General features: G+C 40.0%; 1 protein-coding gene across 4 annotated transcripts; it reads right to left on the bottom strand.

Moving 5' to 3' along the window:
- Positions 1–35: 35 nt before the first annotated feature.
- On the bottom strand, positions 36–20,656 carry ABRAXAS1 (abraxas 1, BRCA1 A complex subunit). Of its 4 annotated transcripts, none has more exons than XM_084882187.1 (9): positions 20,509–20,656; positions 17,966–18,056; positions 15,129–15,165; positions 11,882–11,948; positions 6,548–6,741; positions 4,865–4,984; positions 4,055–4,139; positions 928–1,042; positions 36–548 (listed from the first exon to the last, which is right to left on the bottom strand). In XM_084882187.1, exons 1-9 carry the CDS (start codon positions 20,593–20,595, stop codon positions 115–117), a joined length of 1,230 nt encoding a protein of 409 aa, XP_084738313.1. In that variant the 5' UTR covers positions 20,596–20,656; the 3' UTR covers positions 36–114. The 4 variants fall into 4 exon arrangements, with proteins under 4 accessions (XP_084738313.1, XP_084738315.1, XP_084738314.1 ...); XM_084882189.1 differs by lacking the exon at positions 20,509–20,656 and adding an exon at positions 20,336–20,482; XM_084882188.1 differs by lacking the exon at positions 20,509–20,656 and adding an exon at positions 20,076–20,308.
- Between the last annotated feature and the right edge of the window lie 3,690 nt (positions 20,657–24,346).

The following is a 24,346-nucleotide window of genomic DNA, read 5'->3' as shown; positions in this document are numbered from 1 at the left end:
TTTTAAAAAATAGTTGTCAAATTAGGTGTGGTTAGGTTTTTGGGTTTTTTTTTTTTAATGTATTACTGCAAATAGCCAGGCACAGCTGATCAAAAATCTTTTGGCCTAAAGGGATCAAAATGTAGGAGACCTTGGATAGTCACCAGAATCCTTCATTTTCTCAATCTCCTCATCTGTTTCTAGGCTGCTTGTGGATGATTTTTCTTGGTTAGTATTATCAGTTTCTGTTTTAGATGTTTGGCTTTGTATCTCCAACAACCGTAACTTCTTGAATTGCCTTCTGTCATCTGTATCTAACGCTTTACGCTTCATCTCTTGCCGTGCAATGCTAGCTGGACTAGCTTCAGAAATGTCAGTGTATTCTACCATTAAGGTCAGGTTGTCTACCACACTGACTTGGTGATTGGTATTACAGCTACTTTTAGAGAGATGCCTATTTTTCAAGGAGATAACACATGAGTGAAGAAATTCACAGTCTGGAAAAAATGTCCGTAAAGCTTGACAAAGAATGATGTTCTCCTGAGGGTCTTTTTGGACATTCTTCTCTCCTAAAACAAAATAAAATAACAGTTCAATATATAATAGTTGTTCTACAAAGCATTTATAGTTATCTGTTAGTAAAGTTGAGTCAGAAATACTAACAATTTTATCAACTTGTTTAAACTGAGAAAAATGACTTGCATAATCCCAAACTCCAACTCATGCTATAATATTCTAAAAGAATATAACTAAATTCTTTAATATCAACAATAGAATATACTTATAATAGAACCATGTTCTTTGCTCAGTGGGATTTAAGAGTATTAATAAAACAATTATTTTTAATCTTAAGATGGGCAAAGTCATCAGTGCAGCTGGCTCATCCATAATTCAAATCAGAATTTTTTTTAGGCATAGAAAGAGGTGGTGTGCGAACTTTTTACTCACCTGCTGCTTGAATCTGTGCTTGTTTTCTTTTTTTAATTTCTTGTTTTAATCTGTTTACATCCTTTAGTAGTTTTTCTACTGCTTCCTCACTCTCTTCTACTTGTTTGCATACACTCTGCAAAATAAAATAATGCAAGGGTATGGATAAAATTCCCAGTCTGGTTTCATAAAAACCTTCATGGTACATAATATCAAGTATTATTTGCTTTTATAAAAACTTTAATTTTGCTATTTTTTGGAGGAACTCAACAATAAGCACTTGTATGGTACTTTATAGATAGCAAATGTTTTACAGATGTATTTACTTCCCATTTATACACTAGCTTTATCCTAGTTATTTCTTTGATAATGCATTGAAATAAAAAACAAAAATATTTAACTCACCTTGAAACGAAATATACTGCACTATTTTGAGAGGTGCATAATTACTGTAAACATTTAATATTAAAGAAAAGTGATTGCATTTTGCTGTTATAAAAAAGTTTTCATACAGGAACTTCATAATTCCTATAAAAGAAACTACTTTTTTATTCTTAACTGTTGACACTATTACAGATGGCCCCCATTTTCCTCCTCTTTATCCACTTCCACCCAGTCCCCTACCTCCCCAATAGTACAAAAAAAAAAAAAAAAAAAAAAAAAAAAAGACAAGCCCCTGGCTTTCCCTCCCCTCTCTCTTCTTCCCCCGCAGGCATGCATCTCCTAAATTCTAAGGGTTCCCATAAGACTTGCAACTAGGAGAGCAATGGGCAGTAGCCTTTATCCCAAGCTAATCCCTTGAACCTGTCCCCAAGGTCCCCTTTTCTCAGACTCTCCAGTAAGCTGACAGTAGCCCTGCCTTGGCTCACTTCTTTCCCATAATAAACACACTCTCAGAAAAAAAAAAAAAAAAAGGAAGAAAGAAAAGCAGACCAGCCTCATGTGTCCATCAGTTTGAGGTACTAATATCTTTTGACTCAGTGATTTCATTTTGGAGATATATCTTTTTTTTTTTTTTTAAATCAATCTTTATTGTTCATATTATTACAAAGGTTCCTCATTTCTTCCACCCTCCACCAGGTTCCCACCCCACCCTTCGCCCCCTCCCCATCCCCCATTGTCCTCATCCATAGGTGCACAGTTTATGTTCAGTCCATTTTGGAGATATATCTTAATAACAAAATATATATAGGATGATGATTCTTAGTATAATATCCAATCAAAAGTTTCTCTATTTTGTAAAATTCCTGTGGCTCAGTGGTTGAGTATTGACCCATGCACCAGGTTGTAGACTCATTTCCCAGTTCAGGGCATGTAAGATGCAGCCAATTAATGTTTCTCATCCATGTTTCTCCCTCAAATCAATATAAAAACCTATTTTAAAAAACTTAACTATTTTCCAATTACAGGGTAAAAGGTTATTATAGCCAGTTTTAGTAAATACTTTAAAAAAATTTAAAGTAACTATTTTCCAATTATAGGGTAAAAGGTTATTATAGTCAGTTTTAGTAGATAACTTTTTTTTTTTTAATCCTCACCAGAGGATATTTTCCCCCCATTGATTTTTAGAGAAAGTAGGAGGGAGGGAGGTAAAGGGAGAGAGAGAGAGAGAACTATTGATGTGAGAGATTCACATCAATTGGTTGTCTCAGGCTGGGGATTGTACCTACAACCCTTTGGTCCTCAGGCCTGAGTCTAAGTGGCCAGGACTAGAGGATACTATTTTGTATATACTAAATCTCTGCTCAGCCTATTTATAATAAACTTGTTCACCCTGCCATAAGTTCATCAATAGACCCTTTATCTCTTGAATAGAAGAGCTCTAAATGCAACTGTGAATTAGCTGTCTGGCCAGCCAGTGGATGAATAAACAGAAAGACCTGCAGATACTATGAAGGAAACCTATGTGCAGACACAGAGGGAGAGAAAGTTGTGATGGCACTCTTAATTCCTGGTTCCAATTTCTTCCTGAAACTCAGCTGCTTTCTGCCTACAGTTCCTTTAATACACCTCTTTACATTCTGTATTTTATCCCAAGTTGGTACTTTTAACATAAGAGTTCCAATGTACTACTCTCTGAAATACTCTGCCATTAAAAAGAAGAAAAGAATATGTAGCAACATGAAAAATGTTTACTATATTGAATAAATAAAAATCGTGATACACATCGATTTACCTCTATCCCTATCAACTACGATATATAAAAGTATGTATACATTAGGGAAAAACTGCAGAATATGGCAGTGAAAACAATTATTTTTCAATGGTGGCATTCTAAATGTATATTTTCTAAAATTTCTGTACTATCATTATTCATATTAGTATAAAATGTATTCATGTCATTTCTCATGTGCTCTGTTGATGAGTATAGCAATCACTGAAGTATACTACTGTAACCTCATCTGGAGGAGGCATAGTTGACTAGAAGATTAGCTGCCATGCTTTTGGACCCACTACTGTGTGCTTAGGCCAGGCTTCCTGTAGGCTGCTCATAGTGACTGAGCATGTTGTGAGTATTATATCCCATTCCTATAGGACAACTTTGCCTGGCTGAAACTTTTCTGGTCCTGCAGTCTAAATAAAATTCTTCCTACCCAATTTCCTTTCTCTGTCTTCTTTTTCAGAAGCACCTTCCCCTTCTCATGCCCAATAAATCTATCTAATTCTACCTTGATGTTTATTTCTCAAAGGATAGAACTAAATACAATGCTATACTGTCTTGTTCCCAAATATTTGCTTTTGTTTTTATCCTATAAAAGGATTATATATCCTTACCTATTGTCATGCGATAAACTCTGACTAATGAAATATAAGTGGAAGAGACAAGCCATCTCTGAGTAGTTTTAAGAACTGCGTGAATTTCCACTAGCCTTCTTGCTCTTTTCCTTTGTCATGAGAAGAGCATATCCCACGTAAGGGCTGCTCCTTCCATATGGATCCTAGAATGAAGATACTTAGAACAGGAGCCAAGACATAATGTGAGACTACATTTTTGTGTTTATAGGCTGCTACTAAGATTGAGGTCTTTGTTACTGAAGCTAAATGAAACTAAAATTTAATCTAATGTCAATTTTCCGTAAAAATAATTCAATGATCAGTTAGATATCAACTCTAACGTGGTCTCTAAGTGTTGGACAAATTATGTTACCTTTAATTCCTCTTGTAAAGAAGCATACATTTCATTTATTTTGTGTACTTCCTTTAAAGATCCATCTTCTTTAAAAAATTTAGGGCTGTAAAACATTACCATTTCATCAGGCAAATATATAAAACTCAATGATATGATGAAAACTTATTTGTAGTTGAGCTATGGAAAATCACAACCATATTTTACTGATTTTATAGAATCATTGATTGAAAGAGGCAACATTATTTTACATATCAAGAAGAAAAAAAATGCTAAGGCATGGTTTGTAAAACATCCCAATTTGAGGTAAATTTAAAACTGTATATCTTCGAATCAACGAAATGAGGTATTTATATAAGACATTGGTAAGCACTGTGGGAACACAAAAATAAATAAAATCTGGTGCCTTTTCTCAAAGTCTATTCACTAGGAAGTATCCTGTAATACCATTGCTATTTCTGACAATCATTTCTTTAACAATCACAAAAAAGTTATAACTTAGTAGCTGGTAGTATGCGTGAATCTTGGCTAGAGCCTCATTTTTTGTATTTATTATGCAGTCTAATTTCATGCCTTTAAATGATGCCTTAGAAAATTGATTATTTTAAGGCTAGCTACTTAGTTTTAGAAAATTCATTAAAATATGGAACAACTTCCCTCTATGTAAATGGGCAAGTGCTAGAAGGAAATATGGGAAAAGTAAAAAGTCTAGTTTATTTGAGTGATATGGTTATTAGTCAATTTTCCTTTATTTTTATTCTTCATTTGTATAACTAATTTCAGTAAATGAATAGGAGTAATTTTAGTGGGGAAGCAATTGAGGAATCTCACCTGTGTGTTTTTACTGCTCGGCTAAATCCAGTGGATGTACAGGAACCTGATACAGTTTTATAACCTAGTTGTTCAGACATGCCCAGGTTGGCCACCACTAAGGGTATCCTATGAAACAGTCTGAGGAAATAAAATTTTAAAATATAAACCTAGAATAAAGTCAAAGATTAGCATCTACTTATTAGTATAGATTACCTTTCCCCTATAAGATAAAAAAATCCTATTCCTTATTTCTTATCCAAGATAGAATCTACTGACGAGAAAAATGGCTTTTAAAGGTTGTGAATTGCCAAAACCGGTTTGGCTCAGTGGATAGAATGTCGGCCTGTGGACTAAAAGGTCCCAGGTTCGATTCCAGTCAAGGGCATATACCTTGGTTTGGGCATATCCCCAGTAGGGGGTGTGCAGGAGGCAGCTGATCAAATGATTCTCTCTCATTGATGTTTCTAACTCTCTGTCCCTCTCTCTTCTTCTCTGTGAAAAAAACAATAAAAATATATTTAAAAAAAACTTGTAAATTGCCCTAATCAGTTTAGGTAAATGGTTAGAGCATCGGCCCATGGACTGAAGTGTACAGGTTTGATTCCAGTCAAGGGCATATGCCCAGGTTGTGGGATCGATAGCCAGTAGGGGATGTGCAGGAGGCAGCCAATCAATGATTCTCTCTTATTATTGATGTTTCTATCTCCTTTTCCCTCTGTGAAATCAATAAAAATATATATTTTAAAATAATTAGAACATAATAAAAAACAACGCAAAAATATCCTGAGGTGAGTATTTTTTAAAAAGTTGTGATGTATACACAGTATAATTACATAAAAAAAAAACTTTTATGGCTATTTTAACTGATTAGCACATCCAATATAATAAAAGGCCAATATGGAAATTGACCAAATGGAGGAACGACTGGCTGCTGCTATGATCACCAGGGGACAGATGCTCAATGCTCGCAGAGGGAGACACCGCTCAGCCAGAAGCCAGGCTCAGGGCTGATGAACACAGGGGCGGTGGCAGGAGCCTCCCGCCTCCACAGCAGTGCTAAGGATGTCCTGCTGCCGGGGAGCAGGCCAAAGCCATCAGTCAGACATCCCCCAAGGGCTCCTGGACTGTGAGAGGGTGCAGGCTGGGTTGAGGGGACAAATTTCATGCACTGGGCCTCTAGTATAAATATAAGGCTTAATTGTTGAGATTTAGCCTATCTTCCATGAATAATAAAATTAACCTTAGTTGGTACTCTTTAACTTAAAATTCTTATATTCCATGAAAATGTTTATACAACCTTTGGGAATCTGTTAAACCATTTTGGTAGATCATCAAGAACTACCTCGCTTCCTTGCAGAGGTTGAGAAAAGCTGCTCAAGTATCTAGATGTAAGTTCTACATTATATCCTTTAGCAGCCAATATCTAAAGTACACATATTTTTTCCATCTTACGTTAAATAATAGAAAACCTCAGTGACGAGAAATATAAGTCAACATTCCAGACTGGGCTTCTAATTTCTTTATCTGACATTCATTTTCCCATCTATTAAGAACAGATGGTAAGACAGACTTCAGAGCAATATTATGACAATCTAAAGTAACAATGTATGAAAATACTTGGTAAGCTACAAAAAGTGCTATAAAAATATTGAGTGTATTTTTCTATTAGCTGAAGATAGCCAATGACGGGCCAACATTTACCCTTTCTGTGGTTTATACAAGGCATGCTCCAGCCGATGAGTAGAACAGCTTTCTGTTATTATACTTGGTGTTAATAGCAGAAAAACAAGTTCCTGGCTTGAAAGATGCTGCTGTAAATTTTTGTGAAGTAGTCTTTCTCTGAATGTCATGATCTGGTCTGAATGGCGTCGGAATTTATACCAACCCACCACATCCTGAAAGGAAATACAGAAAAAACACACACCTTAATCATAATTATTGTGTCTTATCATAATTAAGCAATACAACTGACAACCTTAAAAAATGGCTTTCTCGCCCTTGCCGGCTTGGCTCGGGATAAAACATCAGCCTGTAAACTGAAGGGTCCCAGGTTCAGTTCTCCCCAGGGGCACAAGCCTGGGTTGCAGGCTTGATCCCCAGTAGGGGGTGTTCAGGGGGCAGCTGATCAATGATTCTCATCATTGATGTTTTTATCTCTCCTTCTCTCTTCCTCTCTGAAATCAATAAAAGATTTTTTTTTTAAATGGCTTTCTTAAAATTTAGCAAGACTTGGGGCATATGTAAACAAAATATACACTTAAATATAAACTTTTATACTTTGTAAAGTATGTAAACTGTCTTGCAGTTAAATTAGTTTATATTCAGTTTCAGGACAATTTTATTCAATATAGATTAGGGGGGAAAAGATTAACTTCTTTTATGGCATTTGCTCTTCTAAAATCTTAATCTTTAGCTCGGCCGTGCCACTGGTACCAGGCGCTGCCCATCTCTCCCTGGGGGAGACTGTCCACTTCCTGTTAGTGCTTCACTGCCGGGTAGTGGGGGTGGGGGGTTCTGGTACTGGGGGTGGCCCAGGCATAACTGGCCACCTCCCTGGCTGGCAACCCCAGCAACCAGCCTCCTGAACCCCCAGAGAGTGGGGATCCAGGCAGTAGGAGGTTGTTTCTCACCCACCACCCAGACCCTGCAACCTCGGGGGGAGTGACTACACTGCCTGTGGAGAAACCAATTGTGTCCACAATGAGGTTATCTTCCCACTCAGTTACACTGGATAGATGGCCCCAGGGACACCTAAGGCCAAGGGCCTAGAGTCCCCTTGATTTCTGTGGTTCAGTGGTCCACCCCAAAGCTGCCCTTTACCCAGAGCATCTACACCCATTACTGCCTGCCCAGCATTTGCCTGGACCGCCTGTGCTTTGTGCGACTGCTTCTTGTCAGACCCCGTTTCAGACCTATGAGCATTTCACGGTCACCTACATGCTGCTCAACAATCTCCAAGACTTCCTTGCTGTGAGGCTTGTGTGGACCGCGGAGCACACACAGGCTGGGCGACTGAGGATCAATCAAGCTGTGCTTGTGGAAGCCCCTTGCTGAGGAACACTGTACAGATGTGTTTACTGGTCACTGTTTCTGCCCCCCAGGAAAGCAGCTGTGTGAGGACCTTCAGGCCATGCAGGGTGCCCTTGACTCCACAGTCTGCCACACGCCCCTCAACAACCTTGGCTTTTCCCGAAAGGGCAGTGCTCTCACCTTCAGTGTGGCCTTCCAGGCTCTAAGGACAGGGCTCTTTGAGGTGGGCTGGGAGGTGCTGAAAGGGGTGGACGGGGTGGTGGTGGTGCAGAATATTGGGATAGAAGGCATGCTAGCTGCTGGAGAGGAAATACAATGGATGGCACTAAAGCCAGGCTGAGGGAAGGTGGAATTTAGATCCAGCATTGGTCTGTCAAAGGGAAAGGTGATTTGAAAGGTCTGGGGCCTGGATGCCAAGTGGGAATGCTGATCTGTCTTTCCACCCCAGCTGAGCCAGCACATGAAACTGAAGCTACAATTCACTGCTAGTGTGTCTCACCCTCCACCCAAGGCCCAGCCCCTCTCTTGAAAGAACAGTCCCAGGAGCCTACCGTGTTTCCCCGAAAATAAGACATCCTCCGAAAATAAGACCTACTTACAGGTTTCCTTCTGAGTGAAATATAAGGCATCCCCCGAAAATGAGGCCCCTCCCTAGGCTCTGTCTCAGAATGCTATTGCTAAACATGAGAGATTTGGTCCACTGATTCTGAAAGAAATGGAGTCACAAGATATTCACCAGGAAATTCAAGAATTGGATTGTTATGATGATGTTCCAGAATATGATAACATGATTGTCATTGAATAAATGAGTAAATTCTTGATACTGTAGGATTCACAGTTTGTGTTGACAACTACCGTACTACTGTACCGTATACAGGTAATAAATTTCCTTTATTTTCATTTAACAATAAATGTGTACCGTATTCTTCTTCATGGAAAAATAAGACATCCCCTGAAAATAAGACCTAGCACATCTTTGGGAGCAAAAATTAATATAAGACACTGTCTTATTTTTGGGGAAACAGGGTAGCTGTCCGGGACTTGGTCGAGACACCAGGCTAGCCTGGACCACTCTCAGTCCTCCCAAAACAGCCTTCCCGCAGCCACCTCATGAGGAATGGAACCAAGGGAGGGGAGCCACTGGACTCAGTAGAGGCCAGAATTAAGAGAGGGAGCAGGAAATGGTCCTAAGGTCTAACTAGAGCTCATATCTCTGCCTTCCTTCAGGACTGGCAGTGTGATGGAGGGTAGGGCCATCACACCCTCTGTGGCCTCCACAGTTGGCTGCCCCCTCTACCAACCCCCGGAAAAGGCTGTGCTCTCTCTGGACAAGATTTCCAAATGCGAGTGCAAAGTCCGGGTGGTGGAGCCCGTAAAGTAGCACCTTGCAGGCTCTCTTACACGCCCAGAAATAGAACGCCCCTGAAGGGGGTCCTTATTCCAGGCTGTGCCTCCCTAGGGATGCCTCCCATTGTAGGTGAGGAGGCCATAGCCTGTCTGTGTCTGCAGATGAGGGAAACGCTGTGAAATGGGCGGGTATGACTGCAGCACTAAACCAACAGCATTCCCCTGACTTCCTGTGGGGGAGATGGGCCTTTTCCCTGCCTTGTTCCCTGGTTCTAAGTTTACAAAGTGGTTTCTCATTCCTATTAAGTTGTCTTTCCTGCCTCTGACATTCCCCTGCCACCCCCACCTACCCACCTCAAGGCTGAGATTAGAGGGTAGGGATGATAGAGACCCAGACAATGACCCTCCTGTCTCAGAGGTGAGAGGCCATAGGTGGTGGCCTCCTCCTGCCCTCATTGTTTACGTTTGCAGCCTGAAGCACTTTAAGTTGTGTGAGTTTTGTTTTTGTTTTCTGTCTGTCTCTGTAACTTATTCTCCAATTACTGCTTCCAACTGAAAACTATTAAATGCCTGTTCAGGAGGGAAAAATAAAATAAATAAAATCTTAATCTTTAGTCAAAATTTAAACTAAGATAATGTCAATGAAAACAAGTTGATTTCCTATATGGATGCTTGGTTTGTTAAGTAAGTTGAGCCCTGGGTGGTTTGGCTTAGTGGATAGAGCATTGACCTGCAGACTGAAGAGTCCCAGCTTCGATTCCAGTTGAGGGCACGGCACGGGTTGCAGGCTTGATCCCCAGTAGGGGGTGTGCAGGAGGCAGCTGATCAATGGTTTTCTCTCAAAATTGATGTTTCTAACTCTTTTTCCCTCTTCCTCTCTGAAATCAATAAAAATATATATTTAAAATAAATAGGTAAGTTGAACCCAGTAGCTTTTAAAACTGAAATTTATATGGTAATGATATCACCTATCCCAGAGAATTGGTTTCAAGATTGAATAAGATCATGTAAAAGTGTCTTATGAACTGTAACATGCTAAAGAAATGTTAAGTGTTACTAAACCTTTTTTTCTTAAACTCCAAAATTAATTTAATTTTTGCTGGAAACACAGTAATTGTAAAAAAAGAGAAACAACCACTTCGCTTAGAGATCTGTCTGTGACCATTTCAGCAACTAAGTTTTATATTTGCTCATTTAAGTTGAGGAAATTAAATTACTTATTTTTAAAAAAAATATTTTTATTGATTTCAGAGAAGAAGGGAGAGAAAGAGAGAGAAACAACAATGATGAGAGCCATTAATCGGCTGCCTCCTGTACACACCCCACTGGGGATTAAGCTGGAAACCCAGGCTTGTGCACCCATCAGGAATTGAACCATGACCTCCTGGTTCATAGGTTGATGCTCAACCACTGAGCCACTCTGACTGGGTAAAATTATATCTCTTTACAACTAAAACATTTTTACAGGAACATTTTAAAAATATAATTGGAAGCCCAAGCATTACCAAAACGGATTTTTTTAAAGAAACTTCTCTTAGTAAATTTACTTTTATTCTGAACTCAGAGATCAAAAATGTTTTTTTAAAAAATATGTATTTCTTTATTTCAGGGAGAAAGGGAGAAGGAGAGAGAGAGAGAAACATAAATGATGAGAATCAATGATCAGCTGATCAGTACACACCCCACTGGGGATTAAGCTGGAAACCCAGGCTTGTGCACCCATCAGGAATTGAACCATGACCTCCTGGTTCATAGGTTGATGCTCAACCACTGAGCCACTCTGACTGGGTAAAATTATATCTCTTTACAACTAAAACATTTTTACAGGAACATTTTAAAAATATAATTGGAAGCCCAAGCATTACCAAAACGGATTTTTTTAAAGAAACTTCTCTTAGTAAATTTACTTTTATTCTGAACTCAGAGATCAAAAATGTTTTTTTAAAAAATATGTATTTCTTTATTTCAGGGAGAAAGGGAGAAGGAGAGAGAGAGAGAAACATAAATGATGAGAATCAATGATCAGCTGCCTCCTGCATGTCCCCCACAGGGGATCGAGCCCGCAACCCTGGCATGTGCCCTTGGCCGGAATTGAACCTGGGGTCCTCACTTTGCAGGCCAACGCTCTATCCACTGAGCCAAACCGGCTAGGGCAGAGATTAAAAAAAAGTTTTAAGAGGAAAATAGTACCCAGAAAAAAATTTTGTATTTGTGAAAAAATATCTATTTTGATCAACAAATTTTAACTGAATACCAGGTATGCTGTGGATGGAGGAATCAAATTAGGTACTGTATAGGAAACCATCCCTGCACTATAGAAACAAGTAACTGCAGTTAGGTAAAAAGAGTAATGGATTAAGTTCCTGAATAAATGATACTGGGAAGGGGTATGGTGGAAAGGCAGAAGAGGAAGAGATCAATGTTCATTGGACTAGTCAAGGGAAGGATGAAAACAAGATTAATTCTTTTACTGACTAGTTTTGCTGTCAGAGCAGCCCCTTTAAATTTCTGGCAAGAACAAGCCTTCCCTCACCTGCTTTACTAGTATAGGACATCATGATGACACATGGTGGTGAAAAGTTCTGTCAAAGTGTTACATGCTTTTAGGAACTGAAAATAATACTTACAATATAAAAGACAAGGTAAGTCAGGGAATACCTTTTTGATTCTTGATAGTATTTTCTTTAGTGCTTGCTCATTTAATTCACCAGAAGAATTGTAGAAACTGTAAAAACCAAAATTAAAAGCATTTCAAATAAGCTAAAAATATGAATGATTTTATTAGCACCTTTAATTTCAGTTACTCCTAGACTACCAACCCAAATCCACATATATCTACCTGCTTGCCAGATGAAGTTATAAAATAAATAGTAGAGAATGTTCTCCAAGTATCAGACTTTGAGTGGTAGAAGTATGAGGTCCATAAGCAATGAAAAAGGAAAAGGGGTGGAGAAACCACAAGAGATAACTTTGGGCATCATGTTTTCTTTCTTTAAAATATATTTTATTGAATTTTTACAGAGAGAAAGAGAGAGCGATAGAGTTAGAAACATCGATGAGAGAGGATCATTGATCAGCTGCCTCCTGTACACCCCCCACTGGGGATGTGCCCGCAACCAAGGTACATGCCCTTGACCGGAATCGAACCTGGGATCTTTTTCTATCCACTGAGCCAAACCAGTTTCGGCCATCATATTTTCTTAAAACAAAACACTCTTCATTAAACACAGGTATTTGTGAATTCATACAGCCAGTTCAAAATTAATTCATAATTTACTTATTAAAATTTAAAGATAAATATTAATACATACAAAAATATGTAAAATGAGTATTGGAGCAAAATAATGAAAAGATCATTTATTATTTAAAAAAATTTTATGTATCATTATTGTGCTCCAATTGTTCATGCCAAAGGCAATATTTGCATTAAATTAAGAAAAGTGTTTCAGGAGGGTTTTTTTTTTTGTTTTTTTTTTTTTTGTGTGTGTGTGTGTGTGTGTGTGTTTTTAATGGGGTGTTTGGGAGAGCCCAGAATAGGTACTGCTTTAGTTTAGTGGTCTTTGTTCTGTAGCTGGAAAGCCAAAGATGCAGGGAGAATTAAAAGATAAATCTAAAAGATTCTAAAGCGTTTACTTCCAGCCTTCTTTCCCTTGCAGTAACAAGGAATGCACGTAATATTTTCCTCCTGTTAATATCTGAGATAAATCGTATTTTTTTCTATGATGGTGCACTGTTATACAAAATCCTTTATATAAATAATAGTCACTGTGATAGGTTTAATGGTAATTCTAATCTGTATACTAAAAATTAAGTTACTTAGAACCAAAGTTATATCCTAATGGACAATATATTTTTTCTTTTTAAATAATGAAAGCTTACATTAAAAGTTTTTAATGGAGCCCTAGCCAGTTTAACTCAGTGGATAGAACATCAGCCTGCAGACTGAAGGGCCCCAGGTTCAATTCCAGTCAGGGGCAGGTACCTCAGTAGCAGGCTCCTCCCCGGCCTGGGCCCTGGTGCCTGTGCAGAAGGCAACCAATCAATGTGTTTCTCTCACATGGATATTTCTGTCTTTCCCTTTCTCTTCATTCTCTCTAAAAATCAGTGGGGCCCTAGCTGGTTTGGCTCAGTGGATAGAGCGTTCGCCTGTGGACTGAAGGGTCCCAGGTTCAATTCCAGCCAAGAGCACATGCCCGGGTTGTGGGCTCAGTCCCCAGTAGGGGGGTGTGCAGGAGGCAGCCAATCAATGATTCTTATCATTGATGTTTCTATTTCTCTCTCATTCTCCCTTCCTCTCTGAGGTCAATGAAAATATATATTTTTAAAATATCAATAGGAAAATATCCTCAGGTGAGGATTTAAAAAAAAAAGCTTTTACTGGAAAAATAGACAAAGTGTTCCATCTACCAAAGGGTAGGTCCAGAGAAATACTTTTCATAAGTCTCTACCAAGAATCCCTTAGTCATTCAACAAATATTTTTGCAGCTTTATACTAAGCTGCCCTAATCGGTTTGTCTCAGTGGATAGTGTTGGCCTGTGGACTAAAGGGTCCCAGGTTCGATTCTGGCCAAGGACACATGCCTGGGTTGTGGGCTCAATCCCCAGTAGGGGCGTGCAAGAAGCAGCTGATCAATGATTCTCTCTCATCATTGATGTTTCTATATCTTCTCCCTTCCTCTCTGAAATCAATAAAGAAATATATTTTTTTAAAAATACTATACTAAGCCTTTATTTCTATCATCCCTTACCATAAATCTTTATCATCTTAACCAAATGCTCCATTGCAACTCTTTATATATTTTATTGATTTTTTACAGAGAGGAAGAGAGAGGGATAGAGAATTAGAAACATCGATGAGAGAGAATTATCGATCAGCTGCCTCTTGCACCCCCCTACTGGGGATGTGTGCACAACCAAGGTACATGCCCTATCCACTGAGCCAAACCAGTTTCAGCTCCACTGCAACTCTTACACAATCACTAAGTGTGACTGTAAGATAATGTTGATTACTTATATACAGTTTATATAAATCATAAAGCTATTTCATTAAAACTATACCATGTTATAGTTATAACTGTTTGCTTTATGAACATTTATTTGTGTGCTTTTCCATATGTATGTAACAATACCTCAATAAAAAGTAGTTAATAATACCACAGCTTATATTAAGAGCTAACAATACTACTTCTATATATAGGACTAAGAGCACAAGTTTTCACCCTAGAAAAGCAAAAGGAAGCAGGATAAAGAAACTAACTGGTTAACTGACAAAATATAACATTAAAAAATATGATACGTAAGAAACTATGATAAACTAGAATAAAAGGGTAGGAAAAAAGGCTGCTGTTGATTTATGAAAATGTATCACTGAGTTTATAATAATGCAATGAGGTGAGTGGGTGTGAGAAGGAAAAGCAATCCTCAAAGTAAACTGGTGCCTGGGAGAGGCAATAGAGACCAGCTAACACAGCATATAAATACAAAGAATGAGATATTAGGGTTGAGCCGAAGCTGGTTTGGCTCAGTGGTAGAGCGTCGGTCTGCGGACTGAAAGGTCCCACGTTCCATTCCGATCAAGGGCATGTACATTGGTTGTGGGCACATCCCTGGTAGGGGGTGTGCAAGAGGCAGCTGGTTGATGTTTCTCTCTCAGACGTTTCTAGCTCTCTCTCTCTCTCTCCATTCCTCTCTGTAAAAAATCAATAAAATATATTTTAAAAAGAAGAAAAAAAAAAGAAATATTAGGGTTGAAATGAACAAGTAAATTTTCATGTATTAAAAAACAAGTCTTTTCATTTTAAACAGCATCACCATATATAACAAAGACACTCTGTTAATTTTAAGAATTACTTCACTTGCAGAGTAATTTTCACAGTGGATCATTTACTTGTTCTTGCTTACTTACCTAAAAAGCTGATAACATGGAATATATTTCTGAATGTCTGGAAAAAAAGAATTTTTAATTACGATTACATTCATTGTTATTTGAATAACATAATGTCGAATACCTCATGCCAGGAAATACTTTACCATTTTCTCATTTAAACCTCAGAACAAACCTATGAGACAGATGTTATTCTTTCCATTTTAAAGCTGAGGGAACAGGCAGAGAGATTAAGTGACTCTCCCAAGCCAGGGCCAACATTCAAAGAGCTTCAAGCCTAACCAGTGTGTTACATTCCTTCTATGTATGTTACTAACAACAACACAAAAGACAAATTCAAAACTGCAATTTTTCCTTTGAATTCTAAAATGGGTTATACTGTAATTTTATGGAATTGATAAAAACAGCTGCTAATGGGATAACCTTGTGTTATTACAAGTAGTTATCTCACAAAGAATTTGTTAATGTTAACTATCAAGAAAAAAAATCCAAACATCTTTTTCTTTACGGGGCATGGGACTATGCTCTAACCAACTGAGCCATCCATACCGGCTAGGGCAAAACCTCTTTAAGAGGCTAGTTTTATTTCTTGCCAGTATAAATCAATCTAAATAGGAAAAGTGATCATCCTCTTTAAACATTTTTCTTCTAGCAAATGTATGCTACCCTCGGATAAATCTCTGCCTGCAAAAACACTGAACAGATAGTCTTTATAAATGGTAACAGCCCAACATTCTCGGGTGCAGGTAACAAAGTATAAAATGAAGACTTCATTAACCAAAGCAATATATTGTAGAAATTTGTAGATCTTGGATTTTATCAGTTATCATGTTTCTTAAAGTAATCTAACATTTTAAAATGATTTGAGCGAATACTTAAGCATTTCTGTAGCACTTGCCTGACACCTTAAAGCTGAGTACTATCCCTGGCACAATGGCCCAGTAAATGGTTGCTTATTTAAACTCCTCAAAGTGTGTTTGATACTTTGGCCAGCATGCCAATTAGAAGAAAAAGGCCCCCCCCCAAAGGTCAGTACATAAACCCTCAATCTCATTTGTAATTAAGAAATGCAAATTAAAATTATTATTATTTTTTACTTATCACATTGGCAAAGATTCAAAGACCTGATAATAGCTAGTGGTGGCAAGATTATGGGGACACAGGTACTTTTACATATTGAGGAGTCTAGAATGGCATGACTTTTCCAAAAGGCAATGGTCTACCTCTAGGAATTTTTTTTAAATATATATATATTATTGATTTTTTACAGAGAGGAAGAGAGGAATAGAGAGTTAGAAACATCGATGAGAGAGAAACATCGATCAGCTGCCTCCTGCACACCCCCTACTGGGGATGTGCCACAACCAAGGTACATGCCCTTGACCGAAATCGAACCTGGGACCTTTCAGTCCAAAGGCCGATGCTCTATCCACTGAGCCAAACCGGTTTCGGCTGCCTCTAGGAATTTGACTTTCACATATATTCAAAGGCACAAAGACATATGCACAATAAAATGTCTACTATTTTATTACAAATAGAAAGTTATCCATAGCTGTTTAAATAATTTGTGGTAGGTCCATATAATGGGACTCTGAAGCCACAGAAAGAATGACAAATATGCCGAGACCGGTTTGGCTCAATGGATAGAGCGTCAGCGTGGGGTCTGAAGGGATCCGGGTTCGATTCCGGTCAAGGGCATGTACCTTGGTTGCGGGCATATCCCTAGTAGGGGGGTGCAAGAGGCAGCTGATCAATGACTCTCTCTCATCGATGTTTCTAACTATCTCTCTCCATTCCTCTCTGTACAAAAATCAATAAAATATATTAAAAAAAAAAGAAAGAATGACATATATACAATGACATTCTTCTGTACTAATAACATCTTGGAGATATTTATCCATGTATAGATGATCCCATTTGTTTAAATGAAACATATACATATGAAACCAATAGTGGCAGTCACAGAGGAAACTAATGAGAGTGAATTTAAATTGACTTTACGTATTTACACATATACATTATAATTATACACACATGTAAATTTACATATATATATTTCCATTTTAAAAAATATTTTTTATTGATTTTTTTACAGAGAGGAAGAGAGAGGGATAGAAAGTTAAAAACAACAATGAGAGAGAAACATTGATCAGCTGCCTCTTATACACTCCCTACTGGGAATGTGCCTGCAACCAAGGTACATGCCCTTGACCGGAATCGAACCTGGGATCCACTGAGCCAAATCGGTTAGGGCTGTACTTCCATTTTTAACCTTTTAACCCTTTGCACTCCGAACCATTCTGGACATTGGCTACCAGCTACTCGACGCTACTTTGCGGCGGAAACGTGCGTTGAAATAACTCAATTCCCCGTAATCACTAATAAACTGCAATGTCCCCTGAGAGGGGACATCCGAGTGATATGCTAGAATTCCGATGTCCCCTGAGAGGGGACAGCGGAGTGCAAAGGGTTAAAGTAGCAAACAAAAAATAACATGAATAATCCTATACAGTAATAGAGGAATATGCAAATTGTCCATTACTCTAACATCACGACCCATTGCAGTAGGCTGCCTGCGCGTGTGCGGCATGGCATTGCTCTTCAGATGGTGTGCAGGAGGTGGCTGATAAATGATGTTTCTTTCTCATCAATGTTTCTATCTATCACTTTCCCTCTCTCTCAAATCAATAAGAACATATTAAAAAATATGTATTTTAAAGAGAAATAAAAACAATATGCTCTTTTAAAATCTGCTTTTAAATGTTTTTGTTTCTTTAAATCAATTTAAAAGTAATTTATACTGATCCCTTTTTAGCATAAACCATAAAAAATAGGAGACAAAGAAGTAAGTTACTCACCTATTGTATAAATAACTTCAACATCATCCATTTGGGAATCAGTAATGCTATTCTTGGCTTCTCCTTTCACTTCCCCAAGAAGAAAACCTTCCTATGGATACAAATTAGAAAGGGTAAAATATATAAAATATACTGACAGTATTACCATTCAGTCACTTAACTAGCCAATCTCTCAAGTATTTAACAATGTTATACAGTATGTGCTTCCAGCTTGAGGCGCACAGAAAACAAAGACCAGATGCACTCCAAGTTTAGTTGGGAAACATGAACAGTTAAATAAAAATGAGTAGAGATTGTAAGTGCCATTATAATTTTAGCATATTTGGGAGAATAAAAGGGTTGGAGCCAGAAATGAGCACACAAAGCATGAGGCATGAGGAGCAGAGCAGCCTGCCTGGGAGCTGAAGGCTCCCATTTGTAAGTAAATCATAGATAGGAATAACCCCAATAAAGGAACATCCCAAATGACTAGCTGAGGACTCTGAACTGATAGCACATACTTCTGGGAGCCAGTGAAGGCTTCTGAGCTTCTGAAATGACACAGTGATCAATGCTTTTAGATTAAAAATCATACAAAACATTAAAGATTTGTAATTCAATAGCAGAGTCTGCTTTTTGAAAAAAGGAAATAGCCCAGCCAGTGTGGCTCAGTGGTTGAGCGTTGACCTATGAATCAGGAGGTCAGGGTTCAATTCCCGGTCAGGGCACATGCCCAGGGTTGTGGGCTCAATCCCCAGTGTGGGGCATGCAGGAGGCAGCAGATCAGTGATTCTCTCTCATCATTGATATTTCTCTTTCTCTCCCTTCCTCTCTAGAATCAATAAAAATATAATTTTTTAAAAAAAGAAATAAAAAATATAAGGTGAGCTGAAAGCCCTGATTCTTTAAGAACTATATATATTCCTGCTGAAACAGTGGTGATTTATTTGCGTTTTGGAGAATTCAGTTATTTTTCTTGGCACATTTACAGACCCATATTGCTTGAGCAACAATGGAGATTTTGATGTATTTATAATTAAAGATACCCCTTCCTCCCCATTTCATTAAAGAAGAGCACAAAAGGAATGTTTCCACAATGTGAGGGTTTACTGGACAAAAAGGGAACCAAACCAGAACTCTACACTACACTCTAGTACTCTAGACAAATCCTGGGAAAGGAAGCGGGGACAACAGAAGTATAGTTATCTGGAAAAGCACCCTTTAGCCCAGTGGTTAGAGCACATGTGTCAAATCCAGCCCGCCAGTCCTTGCAATGTGGCCTGCACCGCACTGTCATCACTGCACTCCGCTGTCAGTTTATGACATTGTCAGTTTATGACTGTTCAGTAAACCATTCGGCCCGCGATTTAGGCTGGATTTTAGATTTTGGCCCCTTCTCTGATTGAGTTCGACACCCCTAGGTTAGAGTGTATGCCCAGGCACCAAGAGGTCACAGGTTTGATCCTTGGTCAGGGCACATGCCCAGGTTTCGGGCTCCATCCCCAGCAGGGAGCGTGCGGGAGGCAGCCAATCCACGTTTCTATCTCTCCCTCTCCCTTCCCCTCTCTCTACATATCAATACAAACATATTAAAAAAAGAAAATCACCGCTTAAAGACTGAAGGAAAAATATCTAAGAAACAAGGGCCTACCATTATGATACTTTCCAAGGGCTAAGTATGCTACAGAGGACTTAAGGACCCATTCTGTTTATTTTTACACTAAGACATTCCAAAATAACTTCCACAGCTACATACATTCAAAACAGTCACATTTGTCTTTTCTAGGTGTTAATCAAGGTTACTTAAGAAATGACTAGAGTTTGTTCAGTGTGGCATTTTCTAAACTAATAGCAAGTTATTAAGCACTTTACTTTCTGTGCTCCAAGTTTTACAGTGCTTAATTTCATAAAAATCAGTTTATTAAAATAGACACTGTATTTTTAAAAAACCGACTTCATTGCTTCACCCAGAGGTTTTTAACCTAGGCAGTTGGTATGAAATAAGCATTTAAATATCTAATATTTGAGCATAAATATTTAAATCATAACTGAAAGCATCAGAAAAGGAGCTAGTTGAGGCCTTACAACTTTAATAAATTTAATACTAATGCCAAAGTCGGATATCCGATACCCAATTAAGCTTTTTCATCCGCTTAGATTGCCCCCAAAATGGCCACTGGATGAGCCCCTCTATCCCTTCCCCGCCCTCCCATTTCACAAGCGCGGCGCTCTGAGGAGACGGTGGGCCAAGAGGCGAGAAGGGCGCAGCCCCGCCACCGGCCGTCTCCTCTCCCGCAGCCGCGGGGCCGGGGAAGGGGCGGTGGAGAGACACGGGCGTGCGGGCCCCTGGGCTCGGGGCGCAGCAGAGGGCGGGCTCCTCCCGGGAAAGACCTCGCGGGCGGAGGCGCCTCCGGGCGGCCCAGCAGCGGGAGGAGGAGGCAGAGCCCGAGGGCTGCGGCCGGCGCTGCGGCCCCGGGAGCTCGCGGGCAACGGCGGGGAGGGAGCCCGGCCTCTTCCAAGGCGACACCGGACCCCGCCCCGCCCCGCCCTGCCCCTCAGCTCACCGAGTCCGAGTCCGTGTTGAGGTGCTGGAAGGACAGCGCGCCGAGCACGAAGCCGGACAGCACCGCCGAGGTTCTCTCGCCCTCCATGCCTGGGCCGCCACAGCGGTGAACCCTGGGCGGGGCGGGGCGGGGCGGGGCGGAGCGCGCCGGGGCGGTCCCTCCCTTGGAGGCTGCACAGCCGTAAAGCGGGATGGACGAGGGGGCGGGGCCGGGATAGGGGCGGGGCCATGTCGGGCTAGCAGCGGGTGGGGAGGGCGGGGCCACGTCGGGTTAGGGGCGGGGCCTGGTGAGGAGCCGGGCGGGGCGAAGGGGCGGGGCCATGCCGGGCTAGGGGTAGCGTCTGTCTGGGGGGCGGGGCCCACACGGTGCACAAGCCGCGGCGCTCTCCGCTGGGGAGCGGGCTGGGGAGGCGCCGGCGCCCTCTGTTGGGGAGGGCGCAGCAAGGCGACTGTGGCTGGTGGGACCCGCCCCCTCTCTCCCCCCACCTTCTCGCTGGTCCTTCCCTGGCTTCCCTGAGGCCGCTACGTGTCAGGCATCTCTGGGGAGGGTACAGGATGTGAAAGTTTATGGCTTTCAAACTGCAGGATGCTGCCCCTTTACCAATGAAACTACTGAATACACCAATACAAGCATCAGGGATTGTCTCTTGTAGAACTCTCCAGCGATTATTCGTCCATAAGATGGGATGGGGGATGGGAGCGGGAGAGGAGTTGGGTTTCTTCGACAGGTATAGAGCCTCGACCTGCAGACTGCAGGGTCCTAGGTTCGATTCAGGTCAAGGGAACGTACCTTGCTTGTGGGCACATCCCCAGAGGGGGGATGTGCAGGAGGCAGCTAATTGATGTTTCTCTCTCATCGATGTTTCTAACCTCTATTCCTCTCTCTTCCTCTCTGTAAAAAATCAATAAAAAATATATATATATTTTAAAAAGACTAACAAAAGTGCCAGGGTTCTGTGGCTGGGAACCTAAAATCTAATGCACAGGAGTGGGAAAAATGGTAAGGGAATGAAGAGAACTTTCTGAGATTCCTTGACAGAGGAGCCTCATGCATTATGGCACCAACATCTGTTGTTAAAGCCCTAATATGGGCTACAATTAAAAAATTGAGTGAATATAGAAATGTATAAGATTATCGATAATAATAATCCTGTTATTGGTCATAAGATTAAGGTGAAAGTTTGAATGACAGGCCTGATGTGAAGAGGTGTGTCTTCATTATCTGAATGCTTTATGGGAATAGATATTATATCTGCCTTGGGAACACTTCCCCTACCTAATATCATAAAACCAAAACCAGTCAAAATTTTAAATTTATATCATCCAATTGTCCTATAGTAAAGCTGTTCTAATATACAATTCCATAAAAGTGAATGCCTAGAAAAAATGAAATGGCATTAAGTGGAATCTCTGCCAATGTTATGGGTCACAAATTTTCTCTTAATTTCAATTGATGTAATTGGTACTGCTTTACTCATGAAGCTGAGACATGTTTGTTCTCCTATGAATTATCTCAATATATATTTCCCCATCTTCTATTGCTCTTTATATCTTATTGATTTAACTGTTAAATTAATATGTATTAAAAGAATTATCATTTGGCCTGTCAAATACTGAAAGTGTTTTTTTTCTTAGATGGTTTTTAACTTTAATTGTGTTTAAGGTAATTATTTTTAATGGAGAAGCTTTAAAACCTTGTGTTTTAACTTTTATTCATGCCCTTAATCTTTCTGTCCAATATATCATATTTAAGAAGACTTTCCTGTCTTATGACATTATTCTTCAATAGGAAGCAATTACTAATTAAGATCAGTGGACTGGGGGAAGATAGAACAAGGTAAAGAGGGGATAAATTGTGATGGAAGGAAACTTGACTGGGGTGGTAAACACACAATATAAGTATTTAGATGATGCATTATAGAATTGTATATCTGAAACGTATAATTTTATTAACCAATGTCATCCCAATAAATTCAATAAAAGTGAATACATAAACAAGAACAAAAAGTTAAAAAAAGGACCAGTGGACTAATGCCATTGGTGGAATGGAATCATAACCAACAGAGATCAATTATTAAAAGACCTAGACAAACAATAGAATTGTTTTAAGAAGACTTTAAAAATGATAATTTGTTCCTTTTTTCACTAAAAGAAACTAGGTGGGTTCAACGAATGATGTAAATATAACCTGACATAGGACTAAGGTGGAAGGGGCTGATACTGATCTATTCTGAGGCAAACCTATCTAATAAAAGAGTGATATGCAAATTGACCATACCTCTGCTATACCCACAAGCCGTGCCCACCACCCAATCAGGAGAAAGTATGCAAATTAAGCCAACCAAGATGGCTACAGCCACAGAGCGAGCAGGAGGCATAGGTTTCCTTGGCAATGGAGAAAGCCAAGCTTTCTGCCCACCCTGGTCTGCCCTGGCCTCTGGTCAAGCTACAAAGTTTCAATTATAGAAGAAAAATCCCAGATACCAAGGCCTCTGATTGGATCATGGGGGTGTGGCCAGCCTGCAAACCACCACAAGCCCCTTGCCCAGGCCACCCCACACCTTAAGGGAACCCGCACCCTGATCCAGGATACCCTTCAGGACAAACCAGCTGGCTCCCAACCATACACCAGGCCTCTATCCTATGTAATAAAAGAGTAATGTGCAAATTGACCATCACTCCAGCTCACAAGATGGCTGCCCCCATGTGGTCAAAGATCCTGCCCCTGCCCCCATGTGGACACAAGATGGCTGCCACAAGATGGCCAGCAGGGGAGGGCAGTTGGGGGGGACCAGGCCTGCAGGGGAGGGTAGTTAGGGGAAAGCAGGCTGGCAGGGAAGCAGTTAGGCATCAATCAGTTTGGTAGGGAAGGGGTTAGGGGGTGATCAGGCTGGCAGGAAGAAGCTGTTAAGGGCAATCAAGAAGGCAGGCAGGTGAGCAGTTGGGAGCCAGCAGTCCTGGATTGTGAGAGGGATGTCCAACTGCCTGTTTAGGCCTGATCTTTCTTCTTAGAAAATTTCAAGTATATGATACAGTATTATTAACTGTAGGATCCATGTTGTATATTAGATCTCCAGAACCTATTTGTCTTGTATAACTCTAAGTTTATAACTTTTGACCAACATCTCCCCATTTTTTCTACTCCCCAACCACTGTCAATCATCATTCTATTCTGCTTCTTTGAGTTCAACTATTTAGATTATGCAGTATTTGTCTTTTTGTGCCTGACTTATTTTACTTACCATAATGTCCTTCAGTTTCATCCATGTTGTCACAAATGGCAGGATTTCCTTCTTTTTAAAGGCTAAATAATATTCCATTGTGTGTGTGTAGGTCACAATTTTGAAATTTATTTTTCAATTACAGTTTACATTCAATATTATTCTGTACTAGTTTCAGATATACAACAGTGATTAGGAAATCATGTACTTTATGTAGAGTCTCATTTTTTATTGATTTCAGAGGGACAGAAACATCAATGATGAGAGAGAATCATTGATTGGCTGCCTTCCACATGCTCTCCCCCCCCCCCCCAACTGGGGACTGAGCCCACAACCTGGGCATATGCCCTTGACGAGAATCGAACCCGGGACTCCTCAGATGGCAGGCCAACGCTCTATCCACTGAGTCAAACCAGACAGGGCAGAGTCTCAAGTTTTTTAAATCCTTTTATCCTTTTACGGGACATAGGTTATTTCCATACCTTGACTAATATGAATGATACAGCAATGAATTGTTAATCCTTCCTGACTCCCAGCACTATACCCTTTCCAGTTAGCCAAAAAGAATAAAGAGGTGATTGAGAGAGAAGCAGCCTTATCCATGGGAAATATATGAAG

This window comes from Pipistrellus hanaki (assembly GCF_964339955.1).
Source record: "Pipistrellus hanaki genome assembly, chromosome: 1".
In the NCBI taxonomy this organism is placed as follows: Eukaryota; Metazoa; Chordata; class Mammalia; order Chiroptera; family Vespertilionidae; genus Pipistrellus; species Pipistrellus hanaki.
The sequence above is the reverse complement of the archived record's forward strand: the minus strand, read 5'-3'. Positions and strand labels throughout refer to the sequence as shown.

Bases quoted from the DNA above. Each gene is read 5' to 3' on its own strand.
- ABRAXAS1 (XM_084882187.1), bottom strand. From the start codon at position 20,595: ATGGAGGGCGAGAGAACCTCGGCGGTGCTGTCCGGCTTCGTGCTCGGC. The intron at 18,057-20,508 runs GTGAGCTGAGGG...TTGTATCCATAG, and splicing joins TCAACACGGACTCGGACTCG to GAAGGTTTTCTTCTTGGGGA. The intron at 15,166-17,965 runs GTGAGTAACTTA...CTTTTTTTCCAG, and splicing joins TGAAGTTATTTATACAATAG to ACATTCAGAAATATATTCCA.